General features: G+C 46.6%; 1 protein-coding gene across 4 annotated transcripts in view; it reads right to left on the bottom strand.

Annotated features, from left to right (window-relative positions):
- Positions 1-24,238, bottom strand: part of KCNN3 (potassium calcium-activated channel subfamily N member 3) — a 169,580-nt gene that overhangs the window by 46,832 nt on the left and 98,510 nt on the right. For all 4 annotated transcript variants that reach the window (XM_043875766.1, XM_043875767.1, XM_043875768.1 and 1 more), the window contains one exon: positions 22,509-22,927. In XM_043875766.1, coding sequence (XP_043731701.1) covers positions 22,509-22,927 — 419 coding nt within the window. The remainder of the gene's footprint in view (positions 1-22,508; positions 22,928-24,238) is intronic.

Here is a 24,238-nt window from a genome sequence, read left to right as displayed (position 1 = left end):
TTTTTTTTATTTTGTAATTATCTCTTTATTTTTTTTTTATTTCTTTTTTTTTATAGTTTTTTTATTATTATTATTATTATTATTTTTTTCCAGTGGGTTTGTCATACATTGATATGAATCAGCCATGGATTTACATGTATTCCCAATCCCGATCCCCCCTCCCACCTCCCTCTCCACCCGATTCCTCTGGGTCTTCCCAGTGCACCAGGCCGGAGCACTTGTCTCATGCATCCCACCTGGGCTGGTGATCTGTTTCACCATAGATAGTATACATGCTGTTCTTTTGAAATATCCCATCCTCACCTTCTCCCACAGAGTTCAAAAGTCTGTTCTGTATTTCTGTGTCTCTTTTTCTGTTTTGCATATAGGGTTATCGTTATCACCTTTCTAAATTCCATATATATGTGTTAGTATGCTGTAATGTTCTTTATCTTTCTGGCTTACTTCACTCTGTATAATGGGCTCCAGCTTCATCCATCTCATTAGGACTGGTTCAAATGAATTCTTTTTAATGGCTGAGTAATATTCCATGGTGTATATGTACCACAGCTTCCTTATCCATTCATCTGCTGATGGGCATCTAGGTTGCTTCCATGTCCTGGCTATTATAAACAGTGCTGCGATGAACATTGGGGTGCACGTGTCTCTTTCAGATCTGGTTTCCTCAGTGTGTATGCCCAGAAGTGGGATTGCTGGGTCATATGGCAGTTCTATTTCCAGTTTTTTAAGGAATCTCCACACTGTTTTCCATAGTGGCTGTACTAGTTTGCATTCCCACCAACAGTGTAAGAAGGTTCCCTTTTCTCCACACCCTCTCCAGCATTTATTGCTTGTAGACTTTTGGATAGCAGCCATCCTGACTGGCGTGTAATGGTACCTCATTGTGGTTTTGATTTGCATTTCTCTGAAAATGAGTGATGTTGAGCATCTTTTCATGTGTTTGTTAGCCATCTGTATGTCTTCTTTGGAGAAATGTCTGTTTAGTTCTTTGGCCCATTTTTTGATTGGGTCATTTATTTTTCTGGAATTGAGCTGCAGGAGTTGCTTGTATATTTTTGAGATTAATCCTTTGTCTGTTTCTTCATTTGCTATAATCCCATTTTAAAAAGTAACAGTCATCATCATTTGTCAAATGACAGCCAGGTACCATGTGGGCCAAACCTTTCTGTGTATCATCTCACTTAATCCTCACAGTAACAAGGTTTGCAATTGTCTTTTCCTGTTTTCCTGAGTTGGAAACTCAGGTTCAGCGAGATGAGGGAACTTGCACAAAATAAAACCATCTACGTGTGAGCTTGGGTCTGGCTGATTCCTCAGCCCCATCTTTGACACTATTACGCCTTTAGGTGGCGCTAAGTGGTAAAGAACTCGCCTGCGAGACGCAGGTTCAATCCCTGGGTTGGGCAGATCCCCTGGAGGAGGGCATGGCAACCCACTCCATATTCTTGCCTGGAGAATTCCATGGACAGGGGAGTCTGGTGGGCTACACTCCATAGGGGCTCACGGAGTCGGACACTACTCTTAGCATGGAAGAGTCTAGGATGCTTAGGACACGGAAGCAACTGAGCACTCACATGCCTCTGAAGTGAAGGCCCAGTAAGGTCGATAGGAGAGATTGCTGGGGATGCGCCCTTTCTTGGGTGTCTGATCCTGGATCTATATTACAATGAGCCAGCTTCGCGAGGGAGCGGCAGAGCCAGGCCTGCCCTGTTACAGCAGCGTAGGCTGCGCGCTGTGCAGCTGCGGGGAGCGCGTTCACACCGCAGTCAGTGTGAGTGGCGCCCCCTGGAGGGCAGTGCCGCGTAGGCCGCGGTCCCAGCTAGCGCCTCAACGGGAAGAAGGGTGTCTCTCTCCTCTCCGTTCTGCCTTCCAAGAGAATTCAAGGCAGGCAGCTCCCCAGGCGACGCAATGTTGAGGAGGGCCCAGAGCTACAGTCTCACCCGGGCAGCGTTAGGGTGGGAGGGAGGTGGGGGCTGCCCTGTGACCGAGAACAAAGAGAAGCCGCATGGAAGAAATACCCGGGGAGGGCGTTTTCTTTTTACTGTTTCCCAGAGCAGTGGGGATTCCAGGGCAGGACGTGGGGGCTCCGGTTGGGCAGCTTCCCCCGCCACGGAGAAGAGGGGATGCCAAGGAGGTGAGTGGGAAGAATTCTAACTCCGCAGAGGCGACCAAACCCATGTGGGGAGCCTGGCTGTGGGGCTCTGGGGCCTGCCTGTGGAGTGAGCTGCCTCTAACCTCTAACCTCTTTCCGCAAGCTTGGGCGTCCAGATGGCACACATCCTTGGACTTCCGGGGGCGGGCTTTGGCCACGCGATGAGTGACAGGCTCTCAGGGGCTGGTCCAGGCCTGTCAGTGCCTCAGCCAAAGCACCCAGACCTTGGCTCATATGATTAACTGGAAGATCCTAGAACACATCAGAAAGAAGTCTAGTGCTGAAGCTCAGGACTTGTGTGGAAAAGGGAATGAAGACAGTCAGCACCCGCACACCCCAGCCCATGCCCCAAGAGGGGCTTTCTTGCTAGAGGAACTTCTAAATCTTCAGAGCTGGCACGCCCCCAAGGTCTACAAGAGCAGCAGCTGGAAGGAAAGGCTCCTGTGCTGGGGCCTCCTTGCTCATCTCTGTGGCCCCAGGAACAGAATGAAGGGATCCAGCTGGAGAAGAAGAGCCCAGAGCATCCCAAATTCTTTTTTTCTGCCTCCTGAACTGAGAGATTCTTGCTGGGGAAAGAGAAGGAGCAAGGCAGAAGAGAGATGACCCATCTGGAGTTTCTTCTCACTTGCAGGACCTGGAGAGGGTGGTATAAAATCCCATGTGCTATCAGCAGCGCCCTTGGGAGCTCCATCTGCTCCTCTGAGACAGCAGGGGGCCCCAGGCCCATGCAGCTGCAACCCCCAACACAGGTTGGAGAGCTGGCCAGGTAGAGGAGTGGGCAGCTGCAGTTCACATCTCTGATGCCCTATGAGGCCATTTTAGAAACACACAGATTTCCTAAATGGGCCTAATGGTGACAAGTATCCTCAGGAACACAACGTGGCTGTGCTGAGGGGTTTTGCTGGCAGAATGGGATTCTTCTAGGGAGCATTAACCAGAGGCCCAGGCCTCCCAACCTCTGGGCCTTTCTAAGGAAGGGAGAAAACAACCATGGACGTACCACCAAACACCTGGGCAGGAGGTGCTTTGCCTGTTGGGTAGGCTTTGTCTCTGGGAGTCACTGAGACTTGGGGCTGCCTCTAGCCCCACGAACCTCATTCTTTCCAGGTAAGGAAATGGAGGCTGGAGGGCAGTGTGCTGGGCCCAAGTACACTAGGCTTCTCCTCACTGTGCTGCCTCTTCCTCCTCCACAAGGTACTCATCATTCAGCCTGTCATTCACCTGACAGTCAGCCCCAGGAGAGAGCCACTCAACAGGGAGTTTGGATGCTCTCCAACTTGTGTGATCCAGACAAGTTGCTTCCCTTCTCTGGACCTCGATTTCTTCATGCAAAATGTGAGGATTTTTCCAGTTCTAAGGTAGGTGTTTCTCTGATGATACTCTACCCCCACTCAACCTCCACCCAGTCTCTGGGGAGCATGTGGCTGGGCTGACTGCAGATATAGAAGCCAGTTATCTTCACAGACAGGAGGGAGGCCTTTTACAACCCATGGGGAACAAGATGAACTAAGAGCTTGGCTCAAGTGGAAACCATCCAGCAACCTCCACCCAGATCCAGCTGGCCACCCCTCGGTCAGCCATAGCAGGTGGCCACCAAATCAAACAGAACCTCTGATGGCTCCTACCCAGGACTTCTGACCACTGAACACCTGTGATTCCTGAGACAGAACAGGAGAGGGTGAGTTGGCACCCCCGCTATTATAGAAGAGTCAGAAAGGTTACACTCCGAGTCACCTGAGCCTGCCTGCCTGTCTTTCTCCCCGCTCTTCCTCCCCAACCACCCTGGAGAGGCCCCCCGAGCCTGCTCCATCCCAGCGGCCCAGCCCTGGCTCTATTTTACAGGATGCAGCCATCACAGAAGATGCTTGTTACATGTTGCTAGGCAACAAAATGCTGCCTGAAAACTACAACCCACCTCTGACACTTCATAGGGCTGGAAACCGGCAGATGAGAGGAGCCTGCCAGAACAAAGGGGAAGCGTCAGGAGGGAACACGTTGGAGCTGAGCAACCGCAGAAGCAAAATGAAAGAGCCCAGACAGTTGTATAAAGTGCCAAACAGCAAACAGATGGGGAGGAAAAACTGACTCACTGAAATGAGGGAGACAGACAGAGAATGCGCCATGGAGGAGAGCCCTCCGCGGGTCAGGTCCTCAAAAGGACTCCTTTATTTTATTTTTGGTAAAATCTGTCATGATTAGAGCTGAGGTTGTTGATAAGGAGGATGATGCTAATGATAATGATGATGATTCCTTAGGCAAACACTTATCTATTAGCTTCTACTTTGATGAATCATTTTATGAAATACCCTCAAGCAATGGCATGATTTTCTGCAGACTTTCCAGGAAATATGATTATTTCCTAAAAGGAAGATCTCCACAGGCATCATCATCACCCCCTCACCCAAATACAAGGTCATGCGCTTGTTAGCTTAAGTGACCTTGGGCTCAGAAATCTCAAACACAGAGTGGATCAGGGAGAGCCAAGCCCAGGGGATGCTCAGGCTGGATGGCTCCCCGGCTGCCAAGGAGTGGATGTGGGCCATCAGCACGGGAGTGCCCCAGGCAGAGGACCCTCCCTCTCCAGGCAGGACCCCTGGGCCAGCAGTGAGATTCTGCCTCACATACCTCTCAAAGCCTCCATTCCTTCGCTTCTGAGATGGAAAAATTACTCCTGCCCCACCTACCTCACAGAGTGCAGGACACAAGGAGAAAGTGCATAGAATGAAAAGCCATGAAGAAGAGGATAGTGTCCCTGACTTATTAAAAAATAATGCCTACCAAAAAAATAATAATAATAAATACCTAACCACGACTTCCCTGGCAGTCCAGCAGTTAAGACACTGCACTCCCACTGCAGGGGGTGTGGATTCAATCACTGGTTAGGGAACTAAGATCTCATATTCTGTATGGCACGGCCAAAAAAACAAACAAATAATAATAAAGCCTAACCTCCTACAAGTGCTGGGAATTCCAGAAAACAGTCTCTTAAACACTTACCATCTGCTGGGTGAGAGGCAATTAATAAGCACCCTCACACAAGGTGGTGGGTTACCACTGCCCTTGGATTCAGTATTTCTATCAGTGCAATGGAGACAACACCATAAAAGATTCTTGGGATGGTTAAATGGGATGACGAATGCAAGAATCCAGGACTCAACAAACGATGGCTCTCCTCCTTCCTCAGGCTTGAGGTCATCCTTAACTAGACTTCCGAGACCCTGGCTCAGTCTCACCAGCCCTCCGGCTTTGCCTAATTTGGCCGCAGCAACAGTCTGGCAAACTCAGGAGGATATAGTCTAATTTCTGCAATAATGAAAAGCCTCAAGACACATTTACTCCCTAAATAAAATCCACAGTTTAAATTATAAACAAGAACAAAACAAATTAAGAATGCTGGTAACTAAGTGGGAGCAATTTCATATGTTAAACTTGACAAAATAATTACAAAGCTACTACCCAGTTAACTGTATTCACATTTACTTAACTCTGTAAGTTTGACAATACAGCTGTTTACTTTATTAATTTTGACATGTACTTTCTCAGAAAACGTCTAGCCAGTCTCCAACCCCGCCTTCACCACCCCCTAAAAACTGACATCACGGCATTCAAAGATGATGGGCCATTTCCACCCGTACCTGCTAACAAGAAGTGGCTTCCCACTAAAAGTTGCTGTTTGTTTTTCTACAGCACCAATCATAATTTCCATCTAGGCAGCAGATAGCATGCCCTTAAACAAATGATAAGTTGACTTCAGAGTCCCAACTGAAAATAAAAGTTAATTCGCTTTGAACATTTTGCTTTTTCTCCTTTGGCCCCAACACAATCACAGAAGACAACTCCCTAATTCAACAAATAACCCAAGAACCTGACAGCAGGCAGTCAGGATCCCGGGGTCCCAGGCCACTTCTGCCCTATGAGTTGGAGACAGGATGAATCACTGAGCCTCATTGAGTCGCCATGTTCTAATCCACTAAACAGGGTCTCTGGACTCTATTCTGCCTGCTTACTTCTCTGGGTCGTTGGGAGAAGCAGAAGAGCAAGAGTCCTGGATTTTATGTGTTCCCCAGCTTTTTGTGCCTTCTCTTATTTGAATTTCACACTTATACAGGAAGTAGGTGAGACAGGCTTATATCTCCAACCTACAGATCAGAAGAACAAGGCTCAGGAAAGGAAAAGATCCAGTGTTCCCCAAGAACCATCTACACTCATAGGCACTTGTCTTATTTAATAGAGGGTAAATGACTTGCCCGGCTTCCCAGGTGGTGCTAGTGGTAAAGAATTCGCCTGCCAATGCAGGAGACGCAAGAGATGTGAGTTTGACCCCTGGGTTGTGTAGATCCCCTGGAGTAGGAAAAGGCAACCCACTCCAGTATTCTTGCTTGGGAAATTCCATGGACAGAGGAGCCTGGTGGGCTAAAGTCCATGGGGTACCAAAGAGTTAGACATGATTGAGCACACACACACACAAGTGGCTTGCCCAAGGTCACACAGCTGGTGCCCTGTGTTAGGCTGTGAGCCAGGGTTTTCTGACTTCAGGTGTCACTGCTTTCCATTTTGTAGGCAATGAAAGTTTACATTTAGAAATATGAGGTGGTGTTATAACCATTGGCTTCCTGGGCGCTAGTGGTAGAAAACCCACCTGCCAATGCAGGAGACCTAAGAGACCCAGGTTATATCCCTAGGTTGGGAAGATCCCCTAGAGAAGGAAATGGCAACCCCCTCCAGTATTCTTACCTAGAGAATCCCATGGACAGAGGAGCCTGGAGGGTTAGGTCCATAGGGTTGCAAAGAGTCAGATACGACTGAAGCGACTTAGCACCCACTCATTACAATCATTGCTAATGTTACTGAAACTGAACCAAATGGGTTCTAGTGTGGGTTAACTATAGAAGACCTTGAACAGTAAAACAAGGAACATGACATAACCTTCTAAAGGGAGCAACTGCAGGACTTTTGGGGTGAAAGAATGTATCTAGTGATAGTATAATTTGAGGTCAGAGAAGCTACTTCTACAGTTCAGTATAAGATGACTGGGATCTGTGTCAGGGAGGCAGCAGGAAGAGCTGAGTCTGAGACATTACAGTGTAAGAACCATAGGGCTTAAGGTCTGAATAAGGGCTGAATGGGGGTGGTCATAGGCACAAAGATTGTGAACGGTTTTGAGCCTATGAGATAGTTTTGCCCCAATAGTCCTTCTCCCCTTCTTCACTGGTAAAAGAGTCCAGGAATGAGTAATGGCTGCCAACAATAAAGACTACATTTTCCCAGCCATGTGAATGACCAATGAATGTGAATGGAAATGACATGTGTTGCTTTTAAGAAATGTCTTTAGAGAAAAAAAGCACACATTATTTTGTCCCTTCCTCCCTCCTGCTGGCTAGAACATAGATGGACTAGCCAGAACTCTGGCAGCCTTCTTGAACTATGAGGAAGAAGCCATATACCAAGGCTGGCAGGACAACAAGGCAGAAGAAGCCTGGGTTGCTAATGCCGTGAAGCACCACACCTGCTTCTTATTGACCCTTTCCTAGTCTTCTTCTGCATAAGAAAGAAACTTCTATTTTGTTCAAGCTGCTGTTTGTTTGGGTTCCCTGTGATTTACAGCCAAAAACTAGTACTAACTGGAAAAGTTCTTGAGAAAAAGAAGATAGAAACAGGAAAGCAGAGGGAAATGAGGGGCAGCATGATGAGTCTGGAAGGACTGATGCTGACGCTGAAGCTCCAATACTTTGGCCACCTGATGTGAAGAACCGACTCATTGGAAAAGACCCTGATACTGGGAAAGATTGAAGGCAGGAGGAGAAGGGGGTGACAGAGGACAAGATGGTTGGATGGCATTACTGATTCAATGGACATGAGTTTGAACAAACTCTGGGAGATAGTGAAGGGCGTGGAAGCCTGCGTGCTGCATTAGGGGGTTGCAAAGAGTCGGACACAACTTAGTGACTAAACAGCAACAATGATGACTTTGAACAGAGGCTTAATACATGGGACATTCGGTCTTGGCCAGGTACACAGGAGGTATTCAAGGACTCGACTCTGCCGCCACCACCCTTCTAAGTCACCGTTTTCTTTTGTCTGGTCTGTGCAGTGGCCTTCTAACTCTTCCTCCTAGTAGTTTTCTTGCCCATTTCCAATTTATTCTCCTCAAGGTGCAGAGTGATAGTCTTAGAATGAATGAGGTTGTATTGCTTTCTGACTTAAAACTTTCAGAGGCCTCCCACTGCACTTGCCTTTGACCCCTTAACACGGCCCCTGGAGTCCCCTCTGCAGCTCAGGCCTTGCACAGTCACATGCCCATCCATATCACTCTCCTTCCAGCCACTCCACAACCATGCTCTTTGCCAGCTCAGGACCTTTGTACACACTGTTCCCTCTTCTTGGAAAGCTCACCCCCTTGGTCTATAAATGACTCGTTCCTTCCCATCCTCTAGATCTTAGCTGAAACATAACCTCTCTGTGGAGAGACCTTCCAAGCAGGTCCCACCTGAATAGGCTTCCTCTCCAACCCCATTACTTAAAAATCATTGCAACCTTGTTTATCTTAACACCTTCAACAGTATGTACCATAGATTTGAAAGTACATACACGTGTCTTGAGTTGTTATTGTTCTACACGGTCTTCCCTGGTAGACTATAAATCCCATGTAGGCTTATATGTGTGTTTTACTCTCTAAGGTATATTTAATGGCTAACACAATGCCTGGTGAACTGTAGGGCTCGATAACCATTAACATTATTGTTATTCAGCAAGTGATTCATAATTGAGCGTTACAGCTCAGGGGACTGACTTGGCTCAATGTTTAGACTTAGGAGGTGAGGATGCATTCTTGAGAAAGTGGATGCATTCTCTGGGGTGGAGAATGTCATTTAGGAAGCAAATCTGATGGAGGAAAGAAGGGAGTGGGGAAGACCAGTACGAAATGGTCCAGAGAGCAGAGGGTAGAGGAAATGAGCTCAACATTTGGGCATTCCCTGTTTAAAGATCTGCACGGGTCTGATAAACCACTGCTTTTATCAGCAGGAAAACTAAGGCAGAGAAATGGGCTCCTAGACCAGATCCCCAGCACCTTGCTAGGGATATCCATGGAGACCAGTAACAACTCCAGACCAAGCATATACTTACAAATCTATGGCACATACTGTTGAAGGTATTAAAAGAAACAAGGTTGCAATGATTTTTTTTTAAAGTAATGGGATTGGAGAGGAAACCTACTCAGGTGGGACCTGTTTGGAAGGTCTCTCCAGAGAAGTTGTTTCAGCCGAGATCCGACGGATGGTAAGAAATGAGTCATGTCCTGGAAACAGGACATGAGCCTCTTGACACTTGAGTCCTACCTGGTTCTCCACTTGGCTCAACACCCCCGGGCCTGAACTCAGCTGTGGCTCAGTCAGGTGGCGGGCCGAGTGGTGTGGGGGTGCTGGTGACAAGGCACAGATTAGGCAGGGCCTGTGCAGGTGAACTCAGGGAATATTAACGAAACAGGGTGTGGGGCTATAGGATAGGATTGTCCAGAGTGCTACACCTAAACAGAGATGTGCTCTGCCTCTCACTCCCTAATTCCAGGTCATTTTGCTTGTTCTGGGAGATGCTTGCCCTTGCTATGGGCCACTCTCAAGCTGCATTAAAAAATAATGGTGAGGAAATGGGAGGGTGCCTAATCCTTGGGGCACTGTGTTCAGTCTGGGACCTCCAACTGGTGGAGACATTGATGAACAAGGAGGAGGGTGAGCAAGAGAGTGGAGTCTGATCAGGACAGAGTCCTGTGAGGACTTGTTGAAGGATCAGAGACCTTTAGATTGAAGAAGATGAAACCTGAATTCTCAAATATTTAAGGGGCTTCCCCAGTGGCTCAGCGGTAAAGAATCTGCCTGCAATGCGAGAGAGAAAGGAGACTCAGGTTCGATCCCTGGGTGGGGAAGATCCCCTGGAGGAGGGCATAGGCAACCCACTCCAGTATTCTTGCCTAGAGAATGTTAGGGACAGAGGATCCTGGTAGGCTACAGTCTATGAGGTTGCATGCACAGTGGAAGAGGGAAGACAAGCCTGCTTCACTGGGTACTCAGCACGTGCTAAATACTTTGCTTTGTGCTAAGGGCTTTTTGTGAATTATCCCATTTCCTGGATGTCCTGAGGCTAGCTTGCTCAAGGTCATGCTGCTTAAGAGGTGGAGCAACACCCCAAGCCTGTCTGCCTAAAAGGCAATGGTTTAACCACCAGCCTATGTTGCTTGAATTTTTGTGTGGCTACGGAAGACAGTGTTAGGACCCAAGTCAGAAACTGCAAGGAATTTAATTTGAACAAAGATCAGGAAGATAGTTCTAAGTCAGAGATGTCTGCAGATTGAATTGAATAGTTATTTAACTTTTTATTTTATATTGGAATATAGTCAATTAACAATGTTGTGATAGTTTCAGGTGGACAGTAAAGGGACTCAGCCATACATATACATGTATCCATTCTCCTCCAAACTCCCCTCTCATCCAGGCTGCTACATAACATTGAGCAGAGTTCCCTGCAAGACAGTAAGACCTTGTTAGTTACCCATTGTAAAAAGAGCAGTGTGCACATGTCCATTCCAAGCTCCCTAACTATCTCTTCCCCCTCATCCTTCCCCCTGCCCTGGCAACCATGAGCTTGTTGAATGAATGGTCTTTTAGAGTGATGAGTTCCCTGTCCCAGAGCATGGTCAGTAGAAGCAGCGTGACTCTAGAGAGATTAAGTATATGTACAATGTCCAAGGTTGATGGTGGAACCAGAAGCCAAACTGCCTTTTAACCCTGAGTTCAGGCTGTAACCAGCCTCTGAGCACTGTCACCACTGTGTCACTGCATGTATTGGCTCAGCTGAAACATGTTTAACATTTTCAAAGGGAGTTTTACTCACTAGACTCTGTGCCCCCTCTATTGTGGGGGTGTTGAGCCCATCTGGCCCTTCTCAGCATGTCCGTGCCTGTCTGGGGGCTTTATTGGCAGGCAGATCCCATGAACTTCTTGGGAAAACAAAAGAACCAGGTGTGATAGGGTTGGTGGGTTCCCAGGGCCACTATTCCCAAGCCACCAGGGGACGGTGGTTGCCAGGGAAACTCTTGGGCAGCGTGCAGAGCTAGAAAGTAGGCATCCAGGTGGGGTGGGAGGTGGAGTGGGGCTGGGGATGCTCAATGAGGTGCCACTTGGAGTGTAGCATATCTCACCCATATTCCCTTCCAGCTCAGCCTCTGGGAGGCTGGAGCCAAGTCTCAGGGGATGGAGGAGACTCTATTAAGTGGAAGGAGAACATCTCATGAAAAAAAAATCCCCCAACAGCTATGCTATGACAGCAGGAATGCAGGGTTTCACACTAGCCTGGGCATCATCAGCCATGCCCACGGTGGAGGGGGGTGGAGAGCACAGGGTGGCAAGGAGTGCACATGACGTGTGCCAGGCCACTGAACACATGGAGAAGGTCTGTGCGATGAGGTCCCATCCCTTGCTGGTGGGGGCCTGCACTGAGATGCAGGGCACCATGGGATCGCCAGGGGCAAACAAAACCACCCCAAAGTTGAAAAATGGAAAAGTTGACAGAATGTAGATTTCCTGTCTTGACAAATGTCAGCCCACAAATAGATGTGGCTGACGCAGCTTACAGGAACCCCTCCCTTTTCCTCACCTTGGCTCCCTCCAAGGATTCCCACCCTTGTAAGATTTTTGGCATTGTCTCCTCCTAGTGGTGCAGCCTTTTTTCATTTGGTCCTGGGGAAGAGAAGCCTGGGTCCCCTTAGGCATCTATGATAAAAAAACAAGCAACTTCCCTCTTATACATCAAGGATGGTACTAACTGTGTACCGTTCTGGGTGGTATCAGAAAGATGGTCATTCCAGCTCTTTTCTGTAGGGCTTGATTCTCAGATCCTGGCTGAGAAAGGTTGAATGATTCTCTCCAGCTGGAGAAAGAGCCCTGTCCTTATCTGGATCCACCCTAAGGCAAAAATCCTGGAGGCAAAAAGGCACTGGCCACCTCTCAGCACCAGGCTTCCCCAGTGGCTCAGCAGTAAAGAATCCGCCTGCTATGTAGGAGATGAAGAAGATACTGGTTCGATCCCTAGGTGGGGAAGATCCCTTGGAGGAGGGCATGGCAACCCACTCCAGTATTCTTGCCTGGAGAAGCCCATGGACAGAGGAGTCTGGTGGGCTACAGCCCATTGGATCACAAAGATTCAGACACAACAGAAGCGACTCACCACAGCACCTCCCAGTGAGAGAGTTTAGGGAAACCTAGTGTTTAGTGTAACAGAGGCAGGAGGAATTTGGAGATTGACTTGACTGTTAAAATAGAATGGTTTCTCTGTACAAGAGTTCACTTTGCACCCACAATGTCCCAAACTTAGTGCTTCGGAATGCTAATTTTGGGGGGCATTTTCCTCATTTCTTGATTCCCCGAAGAGGTGTCATTCATTACTTATCATTTGTGAGTGTTATTTAATGTAAATAAAAGTACAAATAAACCAGTCACAAATTAACAATTGCCACGCTAAATTGTCAAAGAGCACAAAAACACTGCCAATAAGAAAGAGGAAAGAAGTTTTGAATCAGAAATAACAGAGAAAGAGCAAGTGGTCTGTGAGCCAGTAAGGATGGGGGGAAATGCAAAACATGCCCAGGAAATAAGAATGGGATTCTGCAAGAAGCAGGAATGAGAGGCAACGCTGGGACAGAGGACCAGTCCTCAAGTTTACTCCTGTGTCTCTGGGCGCGGGCGCCACAGCACGGTTGAACCTGAACTCGGGCAGTGCCCGGAGCAGCCGACTGACTCCTCCCCGAAGCCCGCCCCTGCCCGGAAGCCCCGCCCACCGCCCCGCCCCCGCCCGCCCCGCGCCCCCTGCACCAGCCTGCTCCAAAGGCCTCCACCTTGCAGGAAGCACCTGCAGGCTGGCGGTTTCTCTCGACTGGTTGGGGCGCTCCCGCGTCGTCATCGCTGGGCCCCCAGAGCCTGACCCACCCAGACCCGGTCCTGAAGAGCTAATGCCAGCCTGGCCTGGGATCACACCTAACCTGCAGACCTCCACCTGCTTGGACACTGGTTCTAGGTCCTCCCGTGGTCACCCCGCGGCCACAGAGGGGCTGTAAGTGTCACCCCTGCCTGGGGGAGGGAGGACCCCAGCCTAGGCTTACGTCGTCCGGTTACCTTGTCCACTGAGGCCAGTGCCTGCTAGATCTGAAGAGGAACCCTTTAGGAAGGAACTTTTATTGTGCTTCTCTGAGAAAATTACATGTAAAAACTGAGTGAGCCATTCAACTTTACTTTCAAGCCCTGTTGATACAACATGTGAGTTTCTGTGGAAGATGAGAAGAGGGACTTTGTGGAGGGAGAAAAAACAAAATGATCCCTCTTTACATTAAAACACACACACACATATTGTCGTGCATTCTCATTGCAAGTAAACTGTAACCCAAAAAATCACATGTAACATCCCACAGAAAACAATATATGTATTTTCCAAGCATTTTCTATGTGTGCTAGATATCTATTTTTAATTGGTAACATCCTATATAATACTTTTGTATGATCCTTTCAAAAAATATTACATCATGACTTTTTCCTACTTTATTATAGTCTTCAAAGGATGGTTTTTTTCAAAAAAATTGTTGCCTAATTACCCATCATATGGATGTGCTATGATTTATTTAATTGCTTAAATCCTGGACACTTACTTGGTTTCTGATTCTCCACTATTGTAGAATGCATCTGAAGGACCTTGACATAAATTGATTATTTCATTAGAATAGCTTCCTAGAAGGAGAATTCCTGGGTTAAAGTTATGAACTTGTAAAGGCTCCCTTGACATACTGTTAAATTGTTTTCCAGAAAGGTGGTGCTAATTTTCCTTCTTGCCATCAGTATGAGAGAAACAACCCACTCACTCTACCACCAACAATAACAACTTTCTTCAGCACTGAATTACATTTATTTAAAATTTTGTCAGTTCCAGAGAAGAAAAAGCAATTCCCCTTGTAGTTTTAATTTGCAGTTCTTTGATTTGAGAGGCTGTGTTTTTCATTTTATTGGCTATTTGTATTTCTTTCTTTGTGGCTGTGTTTTTATTTTTAGCTTTTTTTTTTTTTTTTTTTTTAACTGAGAAGATGAGTTTTTCTGATTGGTAACTAAGATTGCTTTGTACAATAGAGATATTTACCTCTTGTCATGTTTGCTGCCAATATTTTTCCTAGTATAACATTTGCCTTTTAAATAAGTTTATTTTTTTGAAGAACAGAAATCCAAAATTGTATGTATAATGTAATCAGATACTCCAGTGTTTTCCTTCACATTTCTTTTCTTCTAAGATTTTATGCTTAACAATTCTCTCCCATCTCAGGATTGATTAAATATTTACTTTGTTTTCTGGAGTTTGTTCATGGTTTCTTTTTATATCTGACTCTTTGATCCACCTGGAATTTATTTTGGTGAGAGGTGGGATTCTAATTTGATTTTTCATCCAAGTATCCAATCTTTCCATTAACATCTATGGAATAATCTATTGCTTCCTAATTGGTTTTTTCCCTCAAATATTGAGTTCTCACATACTAGGGTTTATTTTGAAGGTTTCCCTTAGGTTTCATTGATCTGTCATTACTGATTTTTCAGCAATGCCAGAGAGACTTAATTACCTTAGTTTTATAATACATTTTATTAATAATATCTGGTGGAGAAAGTCTTTCTCAAAGGTCTTTGCTTTCAAAAAAAAGTTAAGCTATTCTCTTTTATTTATTAAATTATCCTCAGAATCAGTAGGTATTCTGCTTTAAAATTTCTTGTTTTGTGTTTTCTTTTTTTCTTGATTAGACTTGCTAAACATTGATACCTTTGAGATTTACTAATTCTGTTTTTAAATTCATTAATTCCTGTCTTTGTTATAAAACTAATTTGTTCTCCTGAGCCTTTTTGTTCTCCTAATGAATTCAATTTACTTTCACGCTTCTTTTTCTCAGTGTAAAACTTTAAGGGTATTTTTCATCTGAGCTCAACTTTGGGCACATCCCAAGTTTTGATTTATAGAGTTGTAATTTTCAAAATAGTCTTCAGTGGTAGTTTGAATAATTCTCTTTTGATCAAGTTGTAATTGAGGAGATTGCTTTCAAAACCCTGCTGCCCCAAAGTTTCCTTTTAGTTGAAGTTTTATGGCCTTGAAGTTAGAGAATATGCCTGAAATTTTTTTCTGATGTTTTGAGATGTGTGGCCAAGAAGTTGATCAATTTTTGTAAATGTTCAATGGATGCTTTAAAATTGTATTATTTGTTTATAGGCTACAAAGTTCAAAATTTATCAGTCAATTAAAACATTAAAAACTCAGATTCTCTATCTCCTTATTTATTTTTGCATAAAAGTTCACAGTGTTACTGTGTATAATGCATTTATCCAGATTAAATGCTTCCTTTGGACCATTTAATGATTTTGGCTTTGAATTCAATTTGGTTTAAAATGAAGATTTCTACTCAATTGCCCTTTGGTTTGTACTCACCTAATACATCTTTGCCATTCATTTATTTATCTGGACCTTTCTATTTAAGGTACCTCTTTTGTAAACAGCGTAACATTAAGTTTTGCAATTAAATCTTATCTAAGTAAGGGACATTGTCTTCTAATTGGGGAGTTAAATTCAATTCTGTTGATTGTGAAAATTTTAAGTTTGGTTTCCTTTCATCTTTTTTCATGCTGTTTTTCAATTTTTCCTTCCTGCCTCCTTTATTTTTCTGTCTTTGATGATGTTTGTGTTACTCATCCAGGAATGTGGAAAATGCACCTTCTCTTGGTAGGAAAAAGCGAGACTCTGACAGGAGGTTGGGGGGGTCTCAGGTCTGCAGACCCCTGGTTCCATGACCCAAGCCACATTGCAAAACCGTAACTTCCCTGTGCCTCAATTTCCTCCCATGCAGGATGAAGATAACAATAGTCCCCATGCCTCATGGAGCTGTGGTCTGGATGAAGCAAAACAATACCTGACTGACGCTACTGTTATCATCATTAGACTTACAAAATTCTACCTGTGGTTACCTTTAGCTTTAAAAAATGACTTAAACTATATTTCTCTAATTATTAAAGTTGAGAGATAAGGCTTTTAAAATTCTCTTCTACTTAAGATGATGAATTTAGCATGTATTAATCAATCCTTTCTAGACTTCTCTCACCTTTTTAATCTGTGGGTTAGGAACCCTCTCACTATTATTGAATTATTTTATTGCATACATTTACTCTTTCCAGAATCTACTCTTTCTTTGACATTAGAATTTGGCTACATGGTCATGTTTAAATGTAGTCTGGATCTCATGTTTACCTGGCTTCAGTCCTGTCCTCCTGTCTTTCTTTCATACTGTTCCATTGTTAAGATCCTAACTACGATTCATCCCTGGGTCAACTAATATACAAGCTCCCTGCAAAATGTAGGTTGTAACCTTCTAAGCCCACAAAACTCCAAGAATGACCCTTTTGTTCCCTCATGTAAATGACACTAATGCCCCATTGTCTCCCAGAATTCAGGGTTCCTAAGGAGAAGTCTGCTCCGTGTTGCCTATGTGCATCTCGGATTGCATACCTTGTTGTTGTTCAGCCGCTAAGTTGTGTCTGACTCTTTGGGACCTCATCAACTGCAGCACACCAGGCTTCCCTGTCCTTCACTATCTCCTAGACTTTCCTCAAGTTCATGTCCATTGAGTCGGTGGTGCTACCTAACTATCTCATCCCCTGTCGTCCCCTTCTCCTGCCTTCAATCTTTCCCAGCATTGGGGTCTTTTCCAATGAATCAGTTCTTTGCATCAGGTAACCAAAGTATTGGAACTTTTGCTTCAGCATCAGTCCTTCCAATGAATATTCAGGGTTGATTTCCTTATGTTTAACCATATAATTCAGTAAATTTTCCAGAAAAAAAATTTTTCCCCCTATTGTAGCTGGAAAACAGGAACCTTTTTGATCTGACTAATCTTAACCTCCTCACCACCCCTCTGGCCAGCCAAATCTGGAAAAGTTTTCTTCATGTATGTCCTTGATTATGCTTTTATCTAATTTATTATGGTTTCTTCCTCCAAAATAACTCTAGTGCTAGGATTTAGCCTTGACTCTGCAGCTTCTAATTCTGTCCTATTCACCCTCTTCTCTCATCTCTTTGTTCTTGTCTTCTACTTTCAGAGAGAACCTTTAACTTTGTCCTTCACATTCTGCATTAAAAAAAATTCAGCGCCCTGATGTAGATTTTCTTTTTGCTAAAACAGTTGTCCTTCTCTGTGAACTCTAGGCTTATGTGAACTAGATACATTTTCATTTCCTGTCTGCCCACTCTTCTCTATGATGATCACCTTCTTGCACCCTATAAGGGATACCCAAGAATCTTCAAATGTTGCTTTTTGTTCCTCATAAGCAAACAGTCTTCTGCATCTTGAGAATTATTTTCCTCTTAACACTGCAGATTTGCTTCAAAGGCCTCATATAGGATTCCCCTTCCCTTCTCCCTACTTTCCTTCCCCTCCTTACTCCTCCCCACTCCACTGCCCATTGCTAGGAATCCAACTTTGAATGAGGAGTGATCTATCCAGACCTGGCACTGGCAGCAGGATGGCCCCAGGCTGCTCCTCTACCCTAAAGGAGGCTGAGTTCCCCTTTCTCCAGCTAGAGGGCAGGGTTTTGGGTCTAGCAAATGTGAATGTGAATCTGTCACATTTATCCAATGTGACAGATAATTTCCTATCCTTACTAACCAGTCTTCTCACTCTCCAAACCAGTGGTTTGCAACCTCTAAAATCACGGACCCCTGATAGTGCAATTTTTCTGAGCATCACCCTCCCCCTGCTCTATGGATATTTATTATGAATTGTTCTATAGCTTGGAAGCCTCTTCTTATCTTCCTTGTGATGGGAGGGGTGGCTCTGTTTTAATGAGAGAAAGAAGGGCCATTCATGGTTTTTCTCCCGTTCTAGCAGCCAGGTCTCCAGAATTAAATTTCTCACAAAAATGCCAATGTACAGACACAGATGGAAATTCATACCATCATCACCAAGGACTTGTGGATAGGCTGGAAGTCCTGAGGTACTGATACAGCCTGGGGCCTCAGGAGAGAGGAGACCAAAGGGATTCCATCCAAGAGGCTAGGAGGTCATTTACTAAGCTTGGCTAGGGATCACAAGCCTCGGCTCACTCTGTCAGTGTCATGGGAGGCCCTGTTGCTTCTCCTGGGAAGATAAGCACCCATATGTGAGCTGGTAGACTTCTTTCGGGGTGTGCCCCCTGAAAAGGAAGCCCCCTGCCTCACCTGGTGGCCTTTAGGCCTGGGGCCTCCGACGGTCTCTCCACCAGCTAGGCTGCTCGGCGTGTGACAGTGCTTAATGAGGAGGTTCCTCGCATGGGCTCTGGGAAGCCTGTGGGAGGCAGGCACACGGCCAGGAGAATCCCAGAGAATGCCGAGTGCCACAACTGTCAGCCTCGGAACCCATGATGTAATGCCGCGGCGGGGTCCAGGGAAAACAAACCTGCTGTTGACGCTGCCCTCCCAGCAACCAGGCACTGCCCTCCTGATAGCAGGCTGCTCTGGGTAATCACCAATTCCCTCTCCCCCTTGGAAGGAGGAAATGTGAAAAACCTTTATTGTCACATAAAAGCCAACCCCAGCTATGAGAAATGTCTTTTCAAATGAGGCTTGCTGAGGAGGGATTTCCATAGCAACTTCAGAAGTGTGTGTACACAGCTAGAGATGCATCCGGGCTGATGAAACCCACCTGCAATGTGAACAAGCCCCGCTCCGGGTATCAGCAGAGGAGAGTTTTTTCGAGAACCTGTCACGCTGCTATGTGACCTTGGGCAAGTCCTTTACCCTCTCTGCTGTCTCAGGTGACAGAACTGTCATTCCATCAGGCTGAGAGCAATCAAGACCATCTTGTCCACACTGTCCTCCCACCCTGGCCGAGGCTCGGGGCCTCCACAGCAGCCCCTGCCTCCAGTTTCTGTACAATCTCTGGCTGACTAACTCCTGTCTCTGCCAGTCTTGCTTATTATTTGACATTGAGGAAGGGCAATGCTCATTTGGGCTTGGTTCTAAAAGAAATTGCTTGGTCTTTGTAAAAGCAGTGCTTTGCCTGATTAGGAAAAAAATATACTTGTTCATCTTTGCTTTTACAGCTCCATAGGTCAGATGCCTGGGAAAGTCACTGAGACGCTGAGATGTGAGTGCAGGTTTGCTGGGCCTACACTTAGGATCAAGACTGGTGGGGCCTGAGGGATGGAGGACGGGGGAGGGGGAGAGGTTCTAGTATCACGTGATCCCGCAGGAGTCCTGAAACCAGCAAGGCCCTGCAGAGCTATCCTGCAGGGGATGGAGGGGCTGGGCCTTTAAACTCCTACACTGACAAGTCACTGGATGCTTGCTGCCCTGGGCAGGAGGCTTGACCCTGGCTGAGGCAGCTGCCTTCATCCAGAGCAATTCTGCCATGGCCAACAGCCCCAGCTGAGGGAATGAGAGCCTGGGTGGAGAGGGGACCCCTGGGTGGCCCACCACAGCATCCACTACCTACACTCGGATATGTTGGAAATTAACGTGAAGGTGGCCCTGAAAACAGGGTGACAAAATGGTTAATAGCACAGACATCGGAGGCAGGCAAAACAGCCAGACTGGGATTTAAGCGTCAGTCTCAGTGGCTTTAAGACGCTCGGATCGGGAACGTCGCCAGGAGAGTTTAGGCCACAGTTTCCTTCTAAGTGCAGCACTTGGCCTGGGCTGGTGAGACAAATATAAAGTTCAGAGTCAGAAGCAAGTTCAGATTCCAGCTGCATGTGTCCGGGCTCCTCGGGCCAGTTACTTTACATCAGTTTCCTCCACTCTGAAATGAGACAGTCACAGTGCACGCTCACAGGTCTACTGTGAGGGCAAATGGAGTGGGCAGTGAATTAGTTCACACAGAACTGGCATAGGGAAAGTGCCCAAGAAACAGGGGTGATGACAACATGTGTTTTATTTATTTTTTTTTTTACAACATGTGTTTTAATACACCTCATGTGAGATCTAAGCAGACGCCTCCTGGTCAAAGGGCCTTTTCACAAGAGAAGGGGAAACTTTAGGAGGACCTTTGATTTGCTCATTGCTTCTCTGTGCCCTTGCCTTGGGCTTCAGCTGGGCATGTCAGTCATCTCTGCAGACAGAGGCCCATGGGCTGATGGGGGCCAGGTCAACCCAGTCCCAGTGTGGAGGCCATGGAGGGTCATCCAGTGCAACAGAGTACTTTGAAAGCTACGCATTTTGAAGCAGGCTTATCTTCCAATAAAAAAGCATCACCCATACTTCTGACAGGTTCAATAAACAATGAAACTCACTTGCTGGTACTTTGTTCCATGTTTGCTCATCTGAGACAATGGGGTGATGATACACACCAAACAGGATCGATTTGAGAACATGGAAGATTTCAAACACCTTAAAGGGCTATGTAAATTCAATTATTATTGTTGCTAGAAGACTCAGCTTTGATCAATTACAAAGGAAAACAAGAAGAGCCTAGGTCTACCTATAGTAGGCTTGTTCTAATTATTAAAAAGCAGCCACAAGACTCCCAAGAGTTATCAAGAGACCTCTGTTATTATTATTTATTGTCACTATCACTATTATGGAATACATTTCACATATGTTATCTTACCTGGCTCCAACAACAAATCCTAAAAAGTTGGTATTATTAATTCCAGCTTGCAGATGAGAAAACTGAGGCCCAGAGAGGTAAAGTGGCACCATATTGCTCAACTAAGAGGACTTTGGGCTTGGAACCCAAACATATGCTTTCTCCACTGTAGAAAGAGTGTCTGCTTACCGGAGAAGGTTCATGAAGCCTGGTGAAGTATGGTCCTACTTAGAACAGATGTTATAATGTCAGCTGTTGAGTAATGATGGGGTTCTGAATACATGGGTATCGTGTGTCCTTCGGGCTTCATATGTAAGAAATGTGTCCCAGCTTGGTACTGGTTCTGAGAAACTGACCCTGCCATATGAAGGGGCCCCTGCCCGGCTGTAGCAGAATGGCCTCTTTTTTTGACTGTGTGTCTGCTGACCAAACATCTGAAAGAACTGTCTGCATACAGAACATTTTCAAAATAGGTGGGAAATGTGGTTCAGTGCACACCTGAGATGTTTTTAGACCAACTCTCCTCCAGAATTCTCTTGCTTGTTTTCTCTGGTGCATGGAATATTCGATAATACAATTTTAAGTGATGATGAATAAAGGATGACTACAGGATCTGAGTAAATTACACAGGATGCGTGACCAGGCCTCCCAGTGTACTAAAAATTACCTCTCTCAAGTGAATATAGATCGTCCCTTCTATCTCAAGTGATCCTCATTTTAAAATGAGGACACCGAGGCTCAGAGATGTGAAGTGACTTGCTCAAGATCTCACGGCTACACAGGAGCAGAATCCAGGTTTTTAACCTCCATGTTCAGACTCCACATACAAAATCAGAGAAAAATGAACGTCCAGAACCATCTTGAAAGGGAGAGGAGTCAGAACGGGCAGCTTGGCGATGGCTGTGGAAGGGGGTAACCATGGACCAACCTTGAGCCTCAATGATGGTAGTTCTGAGGCTCTGGGATGATGCCCTAGAGCCTCCGATCTCTATTAGGCCATCACCCCCTCCTCTCCTACCTGTCACTTCTGAGTCATTGCCCCGCCACCAGCCTCCTAAAACAACGGTTCCCAAAGTACAGTTCATCAGTGCAGTACTTCTCAAATGTCAGGGTGCATACAAATCACAAGCGAAGTTGTTAAAGTGAAAATTCTATTCAGTAGTTCTGGGGTGAAGCCTGAGATTCTGCATTTTAACAAGTTCCCAGTGATGCTGATGGGTCTGTGGACCAAATTTTTGAGTAGTGAGGCATCAATAGTAATGTACAAGGAAAAGCACTTATGGGTGAATATGCTTGAGAAAATCTGGACTTAACAAAATTAAACTAGTTTCATTACCGCAGGACTTCTCAGAGCCTTTAAAATGCTACTGAGCATCCTTTAACTCCAAGAGGGAGAGGTAACAGAAATCATAAAGTGTTATACGTGAGAAAGGAGTAACGATATAACCAGGATGTTTTGAGATATATTGGTTTACAAAGAACAAGAAATGAGGAAGATTATATATGCATTTTTCCCAGCTTACCTTGGTTCCAATGTTTCAATGTTGCAGCTCATATTCAGCCCCAACTTGGTCCTCCCCTTTCCCATTTTCTCCTGAGGTGTTTGGGTACATGCCTGTTTCTTCCATCAGACCACATACATCTGGGCCTCCCTGCTCCTCCTCCCTGCCCTCATCCCAGCATGAGCAGTGTGCCGGGAGGCCCCAGGTGAGTGCAGAACCGGACCCACGGGAATACCTTTCACAGACACGGACGGTCCAGGCCGCGATGATCCACAGTGAGATGCTGAACACCAGCAGCACAGTGCCTGGGCAGATGGTCATGAGGGTCTTCATGACGAAGCGGGTGTTGAAGTTAATCTTGTTGAGGGCCCCGATGCTGCGGGACGAGGCGTCAGTGAAGAGCTTGCTATGCAGTAGCATGACGCGGGCGATCAGGTACAGACGCAGGAACATGGGGATGGACAGGATGATGTCCACGTCGGCCTCCGCCCGTGAGGGTGTGTAGGAGAAGGCCAGGCGTGCCGTCCAGAAGAACTTGTACTCGCCAGGAATGGGGTGGATGGCGCACACCAGCATCTCCAGGCTGATGTAGAGAATGCGCTCGTAGGTCATGGCTATCCGCCAGTCGTCCGCACCATTGTCAATCACGAAGAGCTGTGGGAGCAGAAAGCCTGTGAGCGCACCAGGAGGGAAGCACACAGTGGGGGTAAGGGAGGATGGGGCAGCTGATCCACCCCGGGGCCCTCTTTGGAGACCTCGCTTGGGTGAAGGGAGCCCTGGAGGGGGAGTCAGGAGACCTGGCTAAGACACGTCAATCTCTGGGTCTCCATTTCTGTAAACTGCTCCCCAGGATTCCTTCCAGCTCCGAGGGGCCCCTACCCTGGCTGCGCCATGACTAAGAAGACGCACAGCTCACTTATACTGAACAGTTCCCTGGGCCCCTGCCAGGCCCTGAGCTGAGCCCTGAGGGGGATGTGGAGATGAAAATGCTCTGTTTCCTCAATGAGTGAACTCACGGGGGCTAGCCGGGGTGTTAGCGGTGAGGGCCCCAGAGCCAGACTGCCTGGATCTGGATCCTGATCCCTACACCAACTAGCTCTGTGACCTCGAGCCAGTTACTGGGCCTCTCTGTGCCTCAGTTTCCCCCTCTGGGGACAATGAGAGTAACACCTGCCGCATAGAGGTGGCCATGAAGCTGCAGTGGGCTAATAGATAAGTGTGGGGAATCCTGCCTAGCACCAGCTCTGTAAGTATTAGTTATTGCTATTTTTAGCATTATTAATCCATGGGGTCTCTTTCTGGAAATGAGGGTTGGGCTCAGGGATGTCTAAGCTCCCTTCCAGTCCACACCTTCTTTCTACAAAGCTGAGATTCTCACAGTCACAGCAGGGAAGATGGGCAAAGCAGCTGAAAGAAGTCTTCGCTGAGCACCTGCTGTGCACCCAGCCTGGGCTCAGTGCTGGGTTCACACACCAGGAAAGCCCTGGCTTGTTCTCAAGGAGGTCTCACTGCGGAGTTCCCCGTGCAAGGGAGCCTCACGTCCTTCCCTTCCGTGGCCTCAATCTCCGCTGCAAAATGAGAGGCTCTGAGATCCAGTTTGGACATTTGAAGGTCCTGATTCTTAGAGGGTGAGGCCTGAGACCAGGGGCCTCTGTTGGACTTGGGGGCCTCCTGGACAGGCGTGCACCTCAGTTCTGAGAAGTGATGGAAGTGTTTATCCCACGCCATCCCCTCTTGGTGCTGGGCCTTGCCTCTCCTGCTTGCTCTGTCCTGGTTTGCCCATCACACAGCCCCACACGCTGCCGGCTCCAGGACCGCACAGAGCAATTCTTTGCATGGCTGCTTGAGCTGGCCCATAAGGTGGGGGGCAGGGGCACGGTCCCCCAGCTTAGCACGAGCCTATGCTCCACATGCACTGTACAACCTGGCCAGAGGAGCAGCCCACGAGTCCCAGGAAAGATTCAT

The sequence above is a fragment of the Cervus elaphus genome, chromosome 20 (assembly GCF_910594005.1).
Source record: "Cervus elaphus chromosome 20, mCerEla1.1, whole genome shotgun sequence".
NCBI classification, from domain to species: domain Eukaryota; kingdom Metazoa; phylum Chordata; class Mammalia; order Artiodactyla; family Cervidae; genus Cervus; species Cervus elaphus.
Note: the sequence above shows the minus strand (reverse complement) of the source record. Positions and strands in the feature narration are given on the sequence as shown.